The sequence below is a fragment of the Ambystoma mexicanum genome, chromosome 2p, assembly GCF_040938575.1.
Source record: "Ambystoma mexicanum isolate Mex_15411 chromosome 2p, UKY_AmexF1_1, whole genome shotgun sequence".
Taxonomy (NCBI): Eukaryota; Metazoa; Chordata; class Amphibia; order Caudata; family Ambystomatidae; genus Ambystoma; species Ambystoma mexicanum.
In genome coordinates, this window is record NC_090923.1 from 1,302,280,672 (window position 1) to 1,302,298,713 (window position 18,042).

General features: G+C 46.0%; 1 protein-coding gene across 3 annotated transcripts in view; it reads right to left on the reverse strand.

Moving 5' to 3' along the window:
• Positions 1–18,042, reverse strand: part of CCZ1 (CCZ1 homolog, vacuolar protein trafficking and biogenesis associated) — a 732,451-nt gene that overhangs the window by 196,762 nt on the left and 517,647 nt on the right. For all 3 annotated transcript variants that reach the window (XM_069645641.1, XM_069645642.1, XM_069645640.1), the window contains 2 exons: positions 11,369–11,480; positions 11–44 (listed from right to left, as the gene is read on the reverse strand). In XM_069645641.1, coding sequence (XP_069501742.1) covers positions 11–44; positions 11,369–11,480 — 146 coding nt within the window. The remainder of the gene's footprint in view (positions 1–10; positions 45–11,368; positions 11,481–18,042) is intronic.

Sequence of the window (18,042 nt, forward strand, 5' to 3'; positions counted from 1 at the left end):
CATGCCTTACCGTCAACCATAAAACATACAACTGCACTCATGGCCTGTAAAAAAAAAACAGGGGAGACATGTCAGAGTTATATGTACTTCTGAAACTAGCTTATTAATAAGAACTGTGTTATGTTAGTATATTTTACATGTTTCTGGATTTTGAGACACGAAATTAACACAAGCACCTTGCAAGGATGATAGATACTTCCAATATATCCCTTAACTGTCTAGAGCTAATACCATCCCTGATATTTATTTCACTAGGTTAACAAACAGAATAACAAACTGCAACAATTAAAACGCTGAGTTAGTGTATGCACAAAGGTAAACAGACGTGGCATGGTACAGAAAGGTATGCTTGTACATCACCACAGTACTGTCAACAGTTCAGCCCTGATTAAAAATATCTCTTTCCTAATTAGAGGCAAAAAACTGAGTGTCAGGGTATCTTTCACCGGGAAGTGAAAGGTCATCCTTGTTATCAAGTACTATATGGCCCAGAAAAGAGGTATTCATTGCTGATGTCAGATGACATGCTTAACACAATTCCTTTTGGTGGGATGTAGAAAAGGAGAGGCAGAAAAAAGGTACACAAAAGGCAGGAAAAGTATGATCAAAACAGTGCATGACAACATGAGTTGGGGGGAAAAAATATAAAGTGAAGGCCATATGACTAATAGCCAAAATCATGAAGAAGATACCTTACGCTCAATTCTTCAAATGCAGTGAAGATAACACCTTGCTACATTAAAACCGTTCAGGTTTCCATTCCCAAAAACATAGAAATCAGCCTACTATACATAACTGAAAATATTCAGAAATCCCAGGATAAAAGAAAACTCTCCAGTTGCATTAATACTGTGCAACCTAACAGCCGCTTATGATACAGTGAATCAGACGCCTAATTAGCTGACTCCAAAACTTAATTGGAACAGAAGGGAATACCTTCAAATGGCTTCTAGTATACCAGGCTAACTCAAATGAGATTACAAGATTTTAAATTCACCCCATTTGTCCTAAAATGTGGAGTCGCACAGGTATTGGCCATTTCCTTGAGGCTATTTAAGGTTCATGTGCAACAGTAACCCTCCTTAAGGGAAACTACTCGTATGTCTTTCCAATGAGTGCCGATGATTCTCAGAAGTTGCTCAATTTTATCCCTGATACTAAAAAATCCCCCAAATAAATAATTGTATTAATCAGATCCAGGATTGGATAACTGACAATGAACTGTGCTAAATGCACCAAAAGCAGAGATTACATTTTTTGAGATCACAACTCTGCAATCTCTCCGCTACAAATAGCCCACAGCGGTGAGCCCTAATCCACGCCCCCCGCCCACTCTCCAAGTGGAAAACCTTAGGAGTCGTTTTTGATCCAACCTATCACAACTTCTCCAGCTTAATCAGGGATTGCAAAAGACCCATTTATAATTTAACAGATCAAGAAAATAATATCTTACGTAGAAGGAAACGTAGAAATGCCTCAAGTGATTGAAGGAACCAGAGCATTAGTCATTTTGTGGTTACTTTACTGGCATCAACCTCGAACTGTACACACACACCTCATACACCATCTACAGCTATTCACAACAAGGCAGCTAGAACTAGCGTAGCTATGAAACCCTGTGACTATCCACCCAGACCTAAAAAACGTACATTGGTTACCCATACACCATATTTAAGTGACTATTTTTCACCAAAGCTTGTAAAAGGCGGATCAAAAAACCTTATGACAAGCATTACCAGATAGACACTAAAAGAGAATACAGGTCATAACTGGATATAAAAAAAAACATTCCTTCCAATGCCTTCCTACCACTTTTATAAGCATTTTTATGCACCATGGCTAGCTTTATGCATTCCATGCAGCTTCCTCTCATTGCAAATTATTATGCAACTTTGGACAACAGTCTTCCAGCAGCCTAGAACCAGCAATATGGCATGAACTGACTGCCCAAAGTGTTATGAGACTATATCAGAGGCAGATGAGCACTCTAAAATAAAATGTAACAGTAACAATTAATGTATATGAAAAACAATTGCAGTGAAAAACCTAAGTGGTGATTATTTGTAGTTAGTATCCCTCAAGCCCAGGGATCGTATCTCTCTCGCACTGAAATCTCTCCATTGGCTCCCACTGGCTGCAAGGATCAAGTTCAAGACCCGTTGCATTGTCCACAAGGCCTTCTGGGGTCTGGGACCAAAATAGCTCCAGCTTTCTCTTCTGAAGTATCTTCCTACTCGAGCACTTCGCTCCTCCACCTCCAACTCCTTGAGGGTCAGTCGCTTTTTCAAGCAACGAGTTGGGGGCAGATCTCTCTCTTCGGCTGGCACCTCCCTCTGGAACAGCCTCCCTGCCTCTCTGAAACTTGAGCAGAACCATCTCTGGTTCCGGAAGCAGCTCAAGAGTTTCCTAATTGCTTCTGCCTTCTCTCTTCCACTACCTGGCTGATCTCCCGTTTGATACTGCACTGGTTACCTGGCTACCCTCTGAACCATGGGCCCCGGCTCCTGCCATCTCAGTTGCATACCAGCACTGCCCCCTGGCATCCCTGCACTTGGGGCTGTATCTGCAACCCTACAACCCCCCCTACTTGCACTTATCAATTGTTTTTCTGCACTTAACCCTGCACTGCCACCTGCTGGCCGCACTTCCTGTTTTTCGATGTTTGATCCTATGTCTTGCACTTGATCCTCCTCCCCAACCCTGGCATTTCTCCCCTTCCCTCTCCCCTGCACTTGCGCGATCTCGTTGTCACTAGGCCTAGTAAGATCGTTGTCTTGTTCCCCTCGCCACGTCGCGCCTTGAAATACTTGTGTATAGGCACGCTATAAATAAAATATCATATCATATCTACCAGCCAGTGATATGGGAAGCAAGGCCCATCTGGTGACCTTGTCCATGACATACCCCTCGATAGCCGTATAAATTATCTGGAAGGAGGGAGGTTTTCTCGCAAGAAATCTGCACACCTACGGACCGAACACCTTTTTTGGGGACCAACGCAGGGAGAAAGCACCCTGTGGTTCTGTCGTACATTCAGTGAGGTGGAAAATCTCAGATTTAGTGCAATTTATTACAAAGCCTAAATACTCACCAAATAGTGTAATGTCTTGGATAATTGGGTCTAAATAGACTAGAGGATTTTGTATATAAAGCAGAACGTCATCTGAATAAAGTGAGATCATTTCTGGGGAGCCCAGGACCCTATTACTATCAGTGGCTGTCACGAACAAAGTCCGCCATAGGCTCAATGGCCAGTGCAAACAGTATAGGAGAGAAGGGGCATCCCGGACGTGTGCCCCTTCCTAGCGTGAACTGGTCCGAAAGGCAGAAGTTGACCATTACCCTCGCAAGGGGGGCCGAATATAGGAGTTTGATAAATCGGAGTATCACAGGGTCAAAACGCATTTTATCCAGAACCATGTATGTATTCCCAGAACACCATATCACACCCTTTCTGAGCATCAAGTGTGACTGCCACCGCCTCAGAGGTCGGGTCTATGCAGATTGGAGCAGTGAGAGGACCACTATCCACCTCTGAAAGAGAAAGAAGGAGGACAGGAGGACTGTGTATGTACTGTGGTTCTTCATTACATATTTTGAAGGATTGTCACCTGGTTCCTCCGCGACGTACCCCAAATCCTAAGTCGGGAAACTTCAAAGCCCTACCCCAAGGGGAAGAACGGTAGTGGCTTCAAATCCTACTTCCCCATACCGAATGGGAATGTCGCTTGACACAGCTACTTGCCAAACCATGGTGGTGGTATCTCTATCTATGATTCTTTCCGAACGAGTGTTGGCGGGTATACCAGCCTTGATTGACTGCGGGGCCGCTGGCAATTTCTTGGACAATGATTGGGCAACGAAACACGAGATACAGCTTGTTTCCAAATCCATCATTACTCCCATACAAGGAGTGGATGGAAACCCTTTGAGCTCTGGCCCGATCAAGGAACAGACCAAACCAATTACTTGTCTGATTGCCAATCATAAAGAAACTTTGGTTTTTGACCTCATTAAGGCAGCTCATTTCCCTGTTATCTTGGGTCTCCCATGGTTACGACTACATAACCCTTATATTAACTGGTCAGCGGGTACTTTATTCTTAGGGTCTGAGTTCTGTGTAAACCACTGTTTGTCCCAGGAGTCTGTGGGTGTTCACATTCCAACTGAGGTGTCTAATCTTCCAACCGGGTCCACCATAAACCAACTAGAGATCATCCCACTGTGCCATCAAGAGTTTCAGTCAGTTTTCGAGAACCCCAAATTTCCCACTCTACCTCCTCATAGGAGGGATGATTGTCATATTAACCTTCTTTCAGACCAACCCATTCCCTTTGGCAGGATGTATGTTTTGTCCCAAAAAGAAAAAGCAGTCCTTAAAGACTATCTCCAGACCAATTTACGCAATGGTCTAATTTCTGAATCAATCTCCCCAGCGGGCGCCTCTCTTTTCTTTATTCCTAAAAAAGACTCTGAGGAACTTCGCCCCTGCATAGACTATAGAGGTCTCAACAAGATTACCATTCCTGATAAGTACCCCATGCCTTTAATATCTGACATTATTGAGGCTGTCCAGGGGGCTTCTGTGTACACAAAACTCGACCTCAGAGGAGCTTACCACCTCATCAGAATAGCTCCTGGAGACGAATGGAAAACCGCCTTTCGCACACCATTCGGACATTTTGAATATCATGTGATGCCGTTTTGTCTTGTAAATGCTCCAGCAGTGTTCCAGCGATTTATGGATCACCTGTTCGCGGACATTTTGTTTAATTTTGTAATCATCTACCTGGATGATATTTTGATCTATTCATCCAACCCGAAAGACCATGTAAATCATGTAAACATAGTCCTTGGTCGACTCAAGAAAAACCATCTCTATTGTAAAGCCTCAAAGTGTGTGTTCCATCAAGAACAAGTTACTTACCTAGGTTTTGTGTTATCGAGCCTGGGCATATCTATGGATCCAAAGAAGGTATCCGCAGTCGTAAATTGGCCCAGTCCTTCCTGTGTCAAAGACATCCAGAGATTTCTAGGATTTGCAAATTTCTACAGGAAATTTATCCCCTGTTTTTCTGAAATGATTCTGCCTATCACTCAATTGCTAAAAAAGAACGTCACATTCTGCTGGAACGAAGCCGCCCAAAGGGCCTTTCAGACTTTGAAAGAAATTTTCACCTCTGCCTCTATTTTGATTACCCCTGATCAGACCAAGCCGTTTATAGTGGAGACTGATGCCTCTCAATACGCTATGGGAGCCGTGCTGTTACAACTCTTTGACCAGGGGGAAGAAAGACCCGTTGCGTATCTGTCTAGAACATTCAACGCAGCCGAACTGAATTATTCTGTTCTTGAGAAAGAACTGTTAGCTATTAAACGGGCTTTCGAAGAGTGGAGACATCTGCTCTTGGGGTCTTCCTTTCCTGTCACAGTTCGAACGGATCACCAAAATCTCAGAGTACTCCAGAATGCCCAGACGACCAACAGCAGACAAGCACGCTGGGCTTATTTCTTTCTTCCCTTTCGGATTGAATTCACTTTTCTTCCTGGAAAACATAACCTAAGGGCCGATGCTCTTTCTCGGAAGGATTCTCCCACTTCTAATTTCTGTTCTGAAAGGATGTTCCCCACAGCACGGTTTATCGCGGTACTAACGGACTTTCTTCAAGAAGTACTGATTGCTACTAATCAAAACAAACTTCTATGTGAAAAGATTGCTACTACTCATCATCTCACTGAAGAAGGGGGCTATTATTTTCAGGGAGCTCGGGTTCTGCTTCCCACTCCATCGCTTCAGCAAGAAGTTCTACGAATGTGTCACGACTCCCGAGCAGCTGGCCACCGAGGTTACGCCTCAACCTTGGAGCTTGTTCAACGACATTTTTGGTGGCCGGAAGTAAAGGCAGACATACATGATTATATTTCAGCCTGCACGATATGCGCTCAGTCTAAGTCTCCTCGGATGTCTCCTTTGGGTTTACTTTCTAGAATGCCTATTCCAGACCGACCTTGGCAGTTTATCTCCACTGACTTTGTCTCGGACCTACCTCCTTCTGAGAATAAAACCACTATCATGGTCACCATTGATTATTTTACCAAACTGGCACACTTTATCCCGTTGGTTAAGCTTCCTGGAGCAGCAGATATGGCAAAAATCTTCCTTTCTGAAATCTTTTCTCGACACGGACTCCCAGATACTATTGTATCAGATCGAGGCCCCCAATATACTTCTCTTTTCTGGCAGAAAGTATGTAACATTCTGGGCATTAAGAGAGCCTTAAGTTCCGGTTATCACCCCCAGACCAACGGGCAGACGGAAAGATTAAACCAGACTTTGGAAGGATATTTAAGATGTTTCATCTCTGCAGCTCAGGACAATTGGGTAGAGTTGCTCCCATTTGCAGAGTTCGCCTACAACAACGCCAAACATTCTGCTCTTCACACCAGTCCTTTTCATTGTTCTTATGGGTATCACCCTTCCTTTGTACCTACCGTTTCTGTCCCTGCTTCCATTTTCCCTGGAGTTGACAGTCTTATATCAGACATTCAAGAGGGACAGAAACTGGCCAGACTATCTCTTCAAGAGGCTCAAGATCGGGCTAAGAGGAATACAGATAAGCATCGTCGGGCAGCCCCTAATATCATCCCGGGAGATTCTGTTTGGCTGGCATCCCGATTCCTTCCCCGGCATCTTGTACCATCTAAATTGTCTCCTAGATATTTTGGGCCTTTTAAATTCCTCTCCTGGGTTGGTTCTGCTGCAATCAAACTCGCCTTACCGGCTTCCTGGTCTCGGATTCATCCAGTGTTCCATTTATCTCAAATCAAATTGGTGGTTCCGGACCGTTTTCAGAGATTGGTGAAGCCTCCTCCGCCTCCGGTCTTGACGGCTACTGGATCAGAGTATGAAGTGGCCAGTATTTGTGACTCTCGTTACAAGAGGGGTAAATTGCAGTTTTTGATAGACTGGAAGGGTTACTCACCTGCTGAACGATCCTGGGAGCCTGCTACTGCTGTGCATGCCCCCAAGTTGATTCGACGATTCTTTCTTCTTCACCCGGGTAAACCGGGTTCTCCCCCCAGGAGGAGGGGGTATACTGTTACACATCGTGGGAGGTGGTCACTATGGGCTCGCAATCGGTTGTTTTGCAACCAGTTGTGTAGTAACATTCTCTACGATAATCCCGATAATCCTTCTCAAGATGACTTCCGTTTTGAAAGTAGCGGTCTAGACTCTTCACGTTTTCTCCGAGACGTTCCGGCTGGCTCACGTGATCCTTTATCAAACACGGAAGCCGGCGATTCCTCGCGTCGCTACTGTTTCTACAGACGCTCCGTGAGTTCGCCTCTAGGGATTTCTGAGCTCTACTTCTTACTGTCAACCTTTTGACTTACCCTGTAACCTATTTGTCTCTATAGTTCCCATCTCCAGGCTCCTGCTCCCAGTCCAGTCTCGCTTTCTCTCGGGATTTCTCATCACTTCCAGATATCCTTCGGCGTCTCGGTTTCGCCAAATCAACTTTCATCTTGCTGATACACCCGCTAGCTGTAAGTTACATAAAATCTGAATCCTGATCTACCTCTTTCAATTCAGATTCTGACCCAAGTCATATTTATTCCAGAGCTCTCATCTCCCGATCTCTTCTCCTTCGAAGCCTTAAATAATTCATCCTCTCATTCCCTCCGCTGGTGAGAACCTTTCACTAAGCCTTTCAATTCCACTTTTCATTCCCATCTCTCCTCTACTTCTCTGATCATTGTCCTCTCATTTCTCCAGACGAAGCCTTCCTGCCCACAGCCACTTGTTGAAGACAGTCATCTACCATCCGGATTCCCAACACATCCAGATTCGACCAGGGTTTTCTTCCCCATTGAGGGTTTCCCTAGCTACCCTGTTCTCTCCCCTGGTTAATCTCACTCCGGGTCGGAGAGGGCAGGGCTGTCCTAGGGTAGCTTTCACAGCTGCACTTGATTGTTTCCTGGTGGTCTCCTCGTTCTGTCAAGGTGAGATTAATCACATTTCGCTTTCATTGTGGGAAACGGTATCGACTTTTCTGTCGTAGTTCTATAGCATAATAAGTTGTGCGCGGATTGATGACACGTTGGCTGTGATGTCATCAAGTTTTTGCGAACTTATCCATGGGCCCCGTTTTCTTCCCCACTCCTGCCTGGCTACCCAAGAGACTGTGACCCCAAAGCCGGTGCGTAGCAGTAGGGACCAGCCGGGAGTCAGGAGGACAGAGCACGCCGCACCTTAGGCCTCTCAGGTTACAGGGCATTTCGGAGAATCAACTGGAGGATGTGGCATAGAGGGCCCTGGATATGCTGGTTAGGGTACTCTCTGGCAGGTTCAGCAGTGTAAAGGACCAGTGGAGTAGGATCCTGAGTGCCAGAAGAGGGCCTGGGCTGAGCGGCTTCCCCTCTTCAATAATTACGCTCTTGGCACTTCTAGGGGGCCCAGGGGCACCGGATAGTGAAACCTCAGGGAGCCATGTTTGAGCTTTGAAGTGTGGAGAGAGTACTTCAGGTATTTAGCAGGAAGAGGGCACGTGGGTTCCTCACCTTGAGTATGAGAAGCACTGTGTTTCGATTGAGTCTGGCTGGGCCGGTCAGCATGGGATTCGGAGCGGGGGCCACAAATGTGATGTCCAGCTGGTTGGCAAGTTTCAAAGGTGCGTGGGTACTACTTTGGGCTATGGGTGTTTTGTGGCGCCATGCGGGAAGGTGAAGGTCACGGGCCGTAAATTCCGGGCAGTCAGGGGATGGCGGATTTGCTGAGCCAAGGGCTGTCTCTCTGGGTGCAGGGGCCCCCCACTGTTGGACCGGGCCGATGCGTGCTGAAGGTCTAGATAGCCCGGCTGGAGCTGCCTCGCCAATGGTGCTCCCCAGGCTTAGTGTATGCAGAGTACTGGCCGGCCCCTCGCGAGCCCCCGCTATCTCCCAAGCCACAGCTCTTGGTAGCAGTTCATAGTGAGGGGGTTGGAGGGAGAGCAGGCAGTGTGGTTCGATCCCCCGCCCGGGTGGTCACAAGCTGGGAGGCTTGTGAGGGGCAAAGCTTCAAGCAACTCTGCAAAGCAACCAAGACAAGTCTCAACTGAGAACTAGCAAGGCTACACAACAAGAGGCAAGTCCTCTTAATTTTACAGTACCTTTGGTTGGAAGAAAACCGCTTCTAGATGGCTTCTGTTCCTTTGTAGGTCTGCAGATCCTGTGTTCCTGGGCCTCAGTTTTGGGGACAAGAGGGAGGATGTCTGGGGACTCCTGCACTACGAATGGAAAGTCTGCAGCAGCAATGCGCAAACGTCTGAACAGTGGCACTTCGCGGTTTCAGCTCCTCGCGGCTCTCGCAAAGAGCGCCACCGCGGATCTCAGATACCTTAATGGACTTTCCTCGCATCTGGGGTCCAGCATTCTGTTGAGGTGGCTCAGGCTTGGTCAGTCCTGCTTCATGGGAGTCTGGAGGATTTTCCTGGAGCTCGGGTTCGACTTAAAAGTGATGCACTCGATCTGGTGTTCCCGTTCCTGGCAATCGGTTCCTGTAGCAGCAATGGCAGTACAGCCAGCTCCGGGAGGATGTCCAGACGAGTTCCCTTTGGGGTTGATTGGTCCCACAAACCCAAGGGGAGAAGTCGTCCGTTGCAGGGCTTTTCTAGTCGAGGCGCATTCGAAGCTTCAGCGATGCAGCAGGGCTTCACCGGGCGAATAAACAGTCCTAGAGTTGCAGCAAGCGTCTCTTCCAAGTTCTTCTTCGGATTCCTTCGTCCAGGGGTCGGCTCTGCCTTCCAGGCAAAAAGCCTTGCCTTGTATGTAGGTTTCTCCTATTCATCCGCAGCCTAGCTGTCACTCACACAGCAGGGTGGCTGTCCTACAAGGACAGCCAGCTGGCCAATCACCTTTGGGTGCATTACTGTAACTAAGGGGATTAAGCACAGGGAGTTTCGGGCACCTCCCTCACTTCCTGCCCCTGGCAGACACGCTGAAGCCAGAGGCGGCTTCATTGGTGAATCCCGCCAAAGACAAAACGAACAAAGGGACCAAACCTGGTTTGGCGCACAGAGTAAATCTCAAGAAGGACCTTTCCAACAAGAAATGGCCAAAAAAGAAGACCGGGCCATTTTGATAAAAAGGGCACCCATGGGTGTTTTACTGCAGCTGCAATTGCAGCCTGCTGTAAAAACACACAATGGTAGGGAAAAGTAAACCACTGCCACCAGCCATTAATTGTAGAAAGGGTAACATAAAAATGTTATATGAGAAACTAGACAAAGGGGATACCAAGTAGTCCCTCCAGCACCCTATTGTAAGATAGTGTGTGCTGGGTGTAGAAAGTTACAAGTGTAGGTAAAGTCAATTTCACTTCACTGCTCTTGGAAACAATAGTTTCACCAAGAGAAGGTATTTCAACCTTTGAGAAATCTAAGAGACTTCCCTGTGCCACTGCACTGAAGGTGCTATGTGTCACAATGTAAAGATTATGCCTATAGAGTTTGTCAGACTCCAAATTCAAAAGAAACAGACCAAATCACAGAAAAATGCATGAGTGTGGGAAAAAGGGCTCACTCTCTCCAGGTTAGAAATTAAAAGTCCTAAAGTCCAGCAAAAAATCTGGGGGTCTCTAAGGTGGGAGAGATTTAGCACTAAACTAAAAATTCTCCCTAACATACATTCTGCATGTTGAATGGCATTGTATTGTATTACGGTTTTATGGTATTTCACAGAAATAACTCTAATTGACTGACTTCTTTATTTCTTCAGATGTCCAATTACGCATAATGTAGAGCATTCTCTAACTGTAGATAAAGTCTGGTCTGATAAACCATCAATGGTAGCAGATAGGACAGAGGCGATGTCCTCATACACGTCACTAATTATATGCTGGCAGTCCCTGCTTGAGGGGGGTGAGGGGTGTTCTTCAGAGGTCTACTAGTTCAGTGTTCTTGGGCCTCCATCTTTCAACCCAGCATATGCGGTGGTGGGTAAGGACTTTGCCCTTTGGGAGTGAGTCACAAGGGTATATTGCCTAAGACAGCCACCATTTCCAAAGTTTGGGAAATAACCACCCGTCTTAATCAAGTGGAGATGCCATGCAATTTGTAATTATAATAAATACAAATCCATTTTTAATATCATTATTGTTTGCAATGGCTATGCGTGAGGCTTCTTTATCAGTCAAAATTATATTTTTTCTGTGGCCATCTAAAATTCCAAGAACCGTTCTGAGTCAACTGGAATTTTGTGTGAATATTTGGGGTAGGGGTACTTTCAAAGGGTGAGGGGGGTACTGGGCCCATAGTACAGCAGACTGTATAGATCCTCACAACTTAAATAAGTCTTGTAGAAGTCTTAGAATGTAATAAAACGTCTTTACCTTGTAGACAATTAGATGAAGTTCCTCATACGCGTCTTCTGTGTTAACAAATATTTTGGGAAATCGGAATTTAACATCTGGATCATTCAGGTCGTAAGGCCCGGTCAGGAATCTGAAATTCACCACAAAATGATAAGAAAATGTCTCATTAACATGTGAAAGAGCTGAAACGACAAATGTTAAGATAATGGTTGTAGAGCAGATAATGATGATACCTGCATTTTTATTCAAACAAACACATTTGGTACGGAATTAAAGAAATATCACAACATCTTTGTGGACCCAGTTATATAATATCAATGCACAATTCCCAGTACTCATGACATCTTTCAAGGATAAATTTTAAGTTACTCACCATAGTGACTAAAAATACTCTTAGTCCATAGTCCGTAGAGGAGAGGAAGAGGTCCCCCCGCCTCGAACGGTAGATCTACAATGCGCTCCTGGACATCCAGGTTGAATTTAGTTGCCTGGAGCCAGGCCGTCCTCATGTTTGTGGCAATACAGATGGCACGGCCTGAGGTATCGATATGAGCCACTGTGGATGCCATGAGGTCCTGCGCCACCAGCTTGGCCTCAGCTAGCCCCGCCTTAAAGCGTGATTGGCTCTGGAAGGGGAGTTCCGGGAGGAAATCAGCAATTTCCCGCCACAATCTCTGGTTGGCGGCAGCCAGCATGGCATCTGGGTTGGCTTGACGTAGATGTAAAGAGGCGTTGGAATAGAGTTTCTTGCCATATGCCTCCAAGATCTTCTATTCCTTGCCTAGCAGTGTCGCAGAGGAAGAGGCCGAGGACGACTGGGGCTTGGAGTATAGTGATATCGCAGCAATCACTGAAGAGTGTGGCTGAGGATGGGCCGAAAACAAGAGTGTATCCGCCTCCACCTGCCTGTACTTGGCTTCCAGGCGACGATTGACCGGCCGGGCCGAGTGGGGTTTGTCAGCACAGCCGGTGAGTTGGGGAGATTGATAGCAGACCGGTCTGTGTTAGAACCAAGGTTGCAAGCGGCAACATTGTATGAAGAAATCTGCAAAGAACAGAACATTTATTGAATATCAAAGGAGTGAATAAACTTTGAAAGGTCAAGTAAGATACTGTGTGGTCTGTGTGGTCCGGTGCCACGTGGATGCCCATTCGAAGGTCTCTGTTAGATATCCAACTGAGAGTGTAAAATTGTGAACTGTAAAATTGAAGTGGTCATGCAACAAGTCAAGGCAAACCCTGTGCACATTCAAATGTTTTCGATCGTTTGGTGCAAACTGACATTGGTCCGAGCCCGGCTGAGGGAGACTAATTGTGTAAAAGGGATCTGAGCCAATGGGAAGTGCTGGGGCCGTTAAGACTTAAGGTTCTCTACAAAGATGGGCTTCCCCTCACGTTTATGGAATGTAAAGGAAAATTCACCCTACCCGAAACAGAATGCTTTTGATACCTCCAAATCAAACATTGGGTTTCAAACCAGGCAGTAAAACAGGCAGGCACACAACTCCCTTTAGGAATTAAACTCCAACTCGCAGAGGGACAGAAACTCTGAAAATATCCCACTGCTACCACATGTTGGAGAAGGTCCTTATCGACGACAAACTCTCTCACATGGCACGATGGGAGAAAGATATAGGGAATTAGTTACCATCAGACTCATGGCAGAAAATATGGTCCCGACCTCTAGGAGCTCTAGATGCACAGTGTTTAAAGAATGTGGGATCAAACTGTGCTATAGATGGTACATGTTAGGCAAGATTGTGTGCAGTGCCCTTTGGGAGACTACAGCAACCTTGTCCTCCTGGCAATAGGTAACCCAACCTTTGGTATATGTCTGTACTACACAGGTTGGTAGTGAAGCTGAGCAGCCAGGCTTATCGCAAGAGGGGTCAAAGTGAGCAGTTGGGCTTTTGCACAAAGATTCACAATGACAAGAATTCAAATAAACTCTTGCAGTCAAGGTTTCGTGATCAAACAATTATTAATTTAACAGTCAGTTATATAAACCTTCTTCAGAAGGGAGCAAAACATGTAACACTTCAAATACACTCTTAGTTTCTCTAAACAGATGATACCCTTTGGGGATGGCACACAGACACTTCCTACACCCTCAGGTGACTTTAATAGCTAGGACACTGTGGACATTGATTTATCACTGGTACATTCAGAGTGATACTGAGTTTGGTGCAAAGGTTAGATTGGGGAATAAAACAAAGGTTAATAAATAATTTATAAACTGGTAAGTTCTTTTTGAACCCTCCAATGCATAGTAGATTAACCCTTTCCTGGGGGAAAGGTAAAGACACAAAGTCAGAGGTTAGAAGAGTCTCTCAGGGAGCCAGGACAGCCAATGTTAGTTGAGCAAAGTCTATGGAAGCTGATGTCACAAGTCTCTCCCCTTCTCACCTGTCTTTCCTGTTTGCTTGCAACCTTCTTTTGTGACTTCTTCCACACGGTCCGGGATTTGTATAAGCCTGCGAGCGGGTCTTCGGATTCCAGTGTGCTTCGTTCAGATTGTCCAGGAAGGAACAATGTCCGCGCTCGGAGGCACAGAACCCGTGGCTCGAGCGCGGGCGAAAATCCAGGAAAGTTTTGGGTAAATTGTGGGATGAAAGGAAAAGGAGAAGGAAAACAAGGAGCCGGGAATAGAGATCAGGAAAACAGCCACGAGCAAACTCCGGCAGTACACGTCCAGCTATGGCGAGCAGTAGCATTGAGACGCGCAGAGGCGTGGGGGCGTGTCTGTTTTGTAGAACGTAGAGCGTGTAAAGCAAAGACTGGTAAGCAGCGTTCCACATCAAGCGGCCATGTTGGAAGGATTACTGAGTTCAATCCCCTATGTGTCAGGGACCACGAAGTCCAGAAGGGACGCAGACGGCGGTTCATGACAGTATGCCTCCTCTGAAGTACAGCTCCTCCGGGTTTGCCTGGATGTATAAGATGGTATCTTCGAATCAGCCTGGGAGAATTCATGTTTGACACGGGTTCCCAGGTGCGCTCACTGGGAGGGTACCCTTTCCATTCGACCAAATATTGTAGTTGACCACATCGGTATCTAGAGTCACAGATTCTGGAAACTTCATATTCAAGTTGGTCATTGATAATCACTGGGGTTGATCGTGGAGCAGTTCGAGAGGGTTGAACATATGGTTTCAATAGAGAGGTGTGGAAGACAAGATGGATCCTTTTCCATGATTCTGGTAGCCGAAGTCGAAAGGCCACTGGGTTGATGATTTATTTTATAGAACAGTGGCCGTAATACCTGGGAACCAGTTTATTTGGTCGCAGATGTCGAGGAAGGAGTTTCGAGGATAACCAGACTTTATCGGCTACTGAGTAAGAAGGCCCAGGTCTTCTTTTGGAATCGGCATGATGTTTAACGTCTTTTCGGGCCTTTTCTAAGTGTTCCTTTGCTTCTTTGTGTACATTAATAAGGGTTTCAATCTAGGAATCACCCGTAGGAACCGGTGTAGGGTGTGGGAGAATGGAAGGTAGAACTGACGGATGAAATCCTTGACTACAGAAAAAGGGACTGGTGTTGATAGCTGAATGATCCGAATTGTTGTAGGCGAATTCGGCCACAGGTATTAAGATTGACCAATCATCCTGGACCTTTGTGGTGAAGCAACGAAAATATTGTTCCAGAGTTTGGTTTACTCGTTCAGTGGCTCCATTGGTCTGTGGGTGATAACCTGAGGACAAGGCACGTTGGATTCCTAGTATACGACATAATTGTTTCCAGAACTGGGATATGTATTGGGGTCCTTGGTCAGAAATGATCTTGGAGGGTAGCCCATGATGCCGGAATATGTGTTCCAGGAAGAATCCGGCGAGTTCAGATGAGGATGGCAGTTTATATAAAGGTGTAAAATGAGCCATATGAGTGAACAAATCAATGCTAACCATGATAGTTGTGTATCCCCTGGAAGATGGTAGTTCCACGATAAAATCTGTGGCGATGAATTCCCAGGGTCTTGTTGGTATTGCTGGTTGAAGTAGTAGACCTGCCGGTTTCTTATTATCATGTTTGTTCTGATTGCAGACTGCACATGCCTGGATATGAATCCGGACAACCTCTTTCATCCTCGGCCGCCAAAATTGTCTTTGTATTGAACGGCGGGTGTTGGTGATGCCACGGTGTCCTGAATTAAAAGTATCATGACATAGGCTTGTGATCTTTTGCCGCAGTCCAGGTGTGGGGATGACCAAGCGATTGTCCTTGAACAGATATCCGTCCCTTGTCTTGAGTTTCCATCGATTGTTTCTCTTAAAATCCTCCCAGGTTTCAGAGGACTGAGTTTGAATTTGAATATCCTCCAGGAGTGTGATTGCTTGGGCAACAAATATTGTGTGGGGGAACACCTTAGGAAAAGTCCGATCTTCAAGGGTTTCGTAATCAGGACGTCTGGATAAGGCATTGGCTATTATGTTGTGTGTTCCAGGGACATGATGGATTTGAAACTGATGTTGAGCAAATAAGAAGGCCCAACGGGCTTGACGACTGTTTCTGCATTCTAGGGATTGCAGGACTTGAAGATTCCGATGGTCTGTGCGGACCTGTACCGGGTGTTTGGCTCCCAGGAGAAGATGACGCCAATCAGTGAAAGCCTGGCGGATGGCTAGCAGTTCTTTTTCCAGGACGGAATAATGAGTTTCACTGGGAGTCAAGGTGCGAGAAAGATAGGCGATGGGGTGTTCTAATTTATCATCAAGTTCCTGTTTTAGGACTGCCCCGATGGCGTAGTTGGAGGCATCAGTTTCCACAAGAAAAGGGCGATCAATGTCAGGTTGAGCTAAGATGGGAGCTTGTGTAAACTCCGACGTCAAGCATTGGAAAGCCGTATCTTGGGCTGAGGTCCACTGAAAGGGGGTATCCTTCTTTAGCTATGTAACAATAGGATGTACAATCTCCGAAAAGTTTGGTATAAATTTCCGATAGAAGTAAGCAAGCCCCAGGAAGGATTGAATTTGTTTTACAGTAGTTGGAACGGGCCAGGATAGAATGGAATCTACCTTTGAGGGTTCCATTCCAATCCCCTTAGGGCTAAGAACGAATCCGAGATAGTAAACAGTTGACACATGGAAAAGACACTTCTCGGGTTTGGCCAGCAGCTTATGTTCACATAGACGTACAACTGCCTTTACATGTTCTTCATGTTTCAGATGGTCCTTTGAGTAAATCAGCATGTTGTCCAGATATACAATGACGAAGAGGAACAGCATGTCAGAAAACACTTGGTCCATAAAACGTTGGAAGACCGCTGGGGCATTAGCAAGTCCGAAGGGCATAACCAGGTATTCAAAATGGCCAAAGGGTGTTCTAAAGACCATTTTCCATTCGTCACCTTCCTTTATACGAATTAGATGGTAGGCACCCCTGAGATCGAATTTTGTGAATACTACTGCACCTCTTACTGCTTCCAGGATATCTGAAATGAGAGGCAATGGGTAGCGGTCCTCGAGAGTACATTGGTTGAGGCCACGGTAATCTAGACATGGTCTAAGCTCCTTGGTATCTTTCTTGGGAATGAAAAATAACGAAGCGTCCGCCGGGGACTTGGATGGTCGTATGGTGCCATTTTCCAAGTTAGTATCCAGGTATTCCCGGAGGGCCCTTTTTCAGGTTCTGATAAAATAAACATTCTTCTGAAAGGGATCACTGCTGAAGACTCAGTATCGATGGCACAATCCTCTGGTCTGTGAGGAGGAAGAGCTTGAACTATGGCAGTCGAAAATACATCTGTGTTAGCCTGATAGGCCCTGGGAATTTGGATGACGTTAGAGACAGTGACTGGACTCTGTTGGATTTCTTGCAAGTTTTCAGAGGACTTAGGTACAGGATCTAGGAATAAGCAGTGGGACATACAGTGTTCAGAACCAAGAAACAAGGAGCCTGCTGTCCAATTGATGTAAGGGTTATGCTTCTGTAACCAGGGCATGCCTAGAACCATCGGATAGTGGGCAGATCTTATGATGTCAAATTTGATCCTCTCTCAATGGTGATTTATAGAGAGTAGGATCTCTTTGGTTTGAAGGGTTATGGGTCCTGAAGATAGGGGTCTTCCATCAATTGCCTCTACTGATTGCATCATATCTCGAGTTTCATGTGGAATGTTTTGAGTAGTGACCCAATCATGATCTATGAAAATACCCATGGCTCCGCAATCCACTAATGCCAGAATGGGGTAAGATTCTTTTTTGTAAGGCGGAAGAAAGGCCTGAATAATCACGAGCTTGTTTGGTCCAGGAGAGTTCAAGGAAGGAATCGATGTGGCGCAGACATCATTCTCCCGAAACTGTGCCCCATCTAGGATCGGGAGCTGGCGTTTCCCGAACGCCGTGGAGGAGCAATAGGGCACTCTCTGACAATATGTTTATCGGATGCGCAATACATGCAGAGTCCAGTGTGAATACGGCGCATCCTTTCTTGTGGGGTAATGGGTCCACGGAATGCCCCCAGTTGCATGGGTTCTGGATCTGAGGTGAGAGAAACTGCGGGTTCTGGGCTAGAAGGATGGTCTGTGACAGCTTTTTGGAATGGTGATTTTGACTTCTTTTTTTCTGCCTTTCTTTCCTGGATTCGAAAATCTATTTGCAAGGAAAGGTCCAAGAGGGCCTGGAAGGAATTAGGGCGAGCTACCCTGGTTAGCCCTTTATTTCTTCGTTCAAGCCTCTGCGAAAGAGAGTGAAGC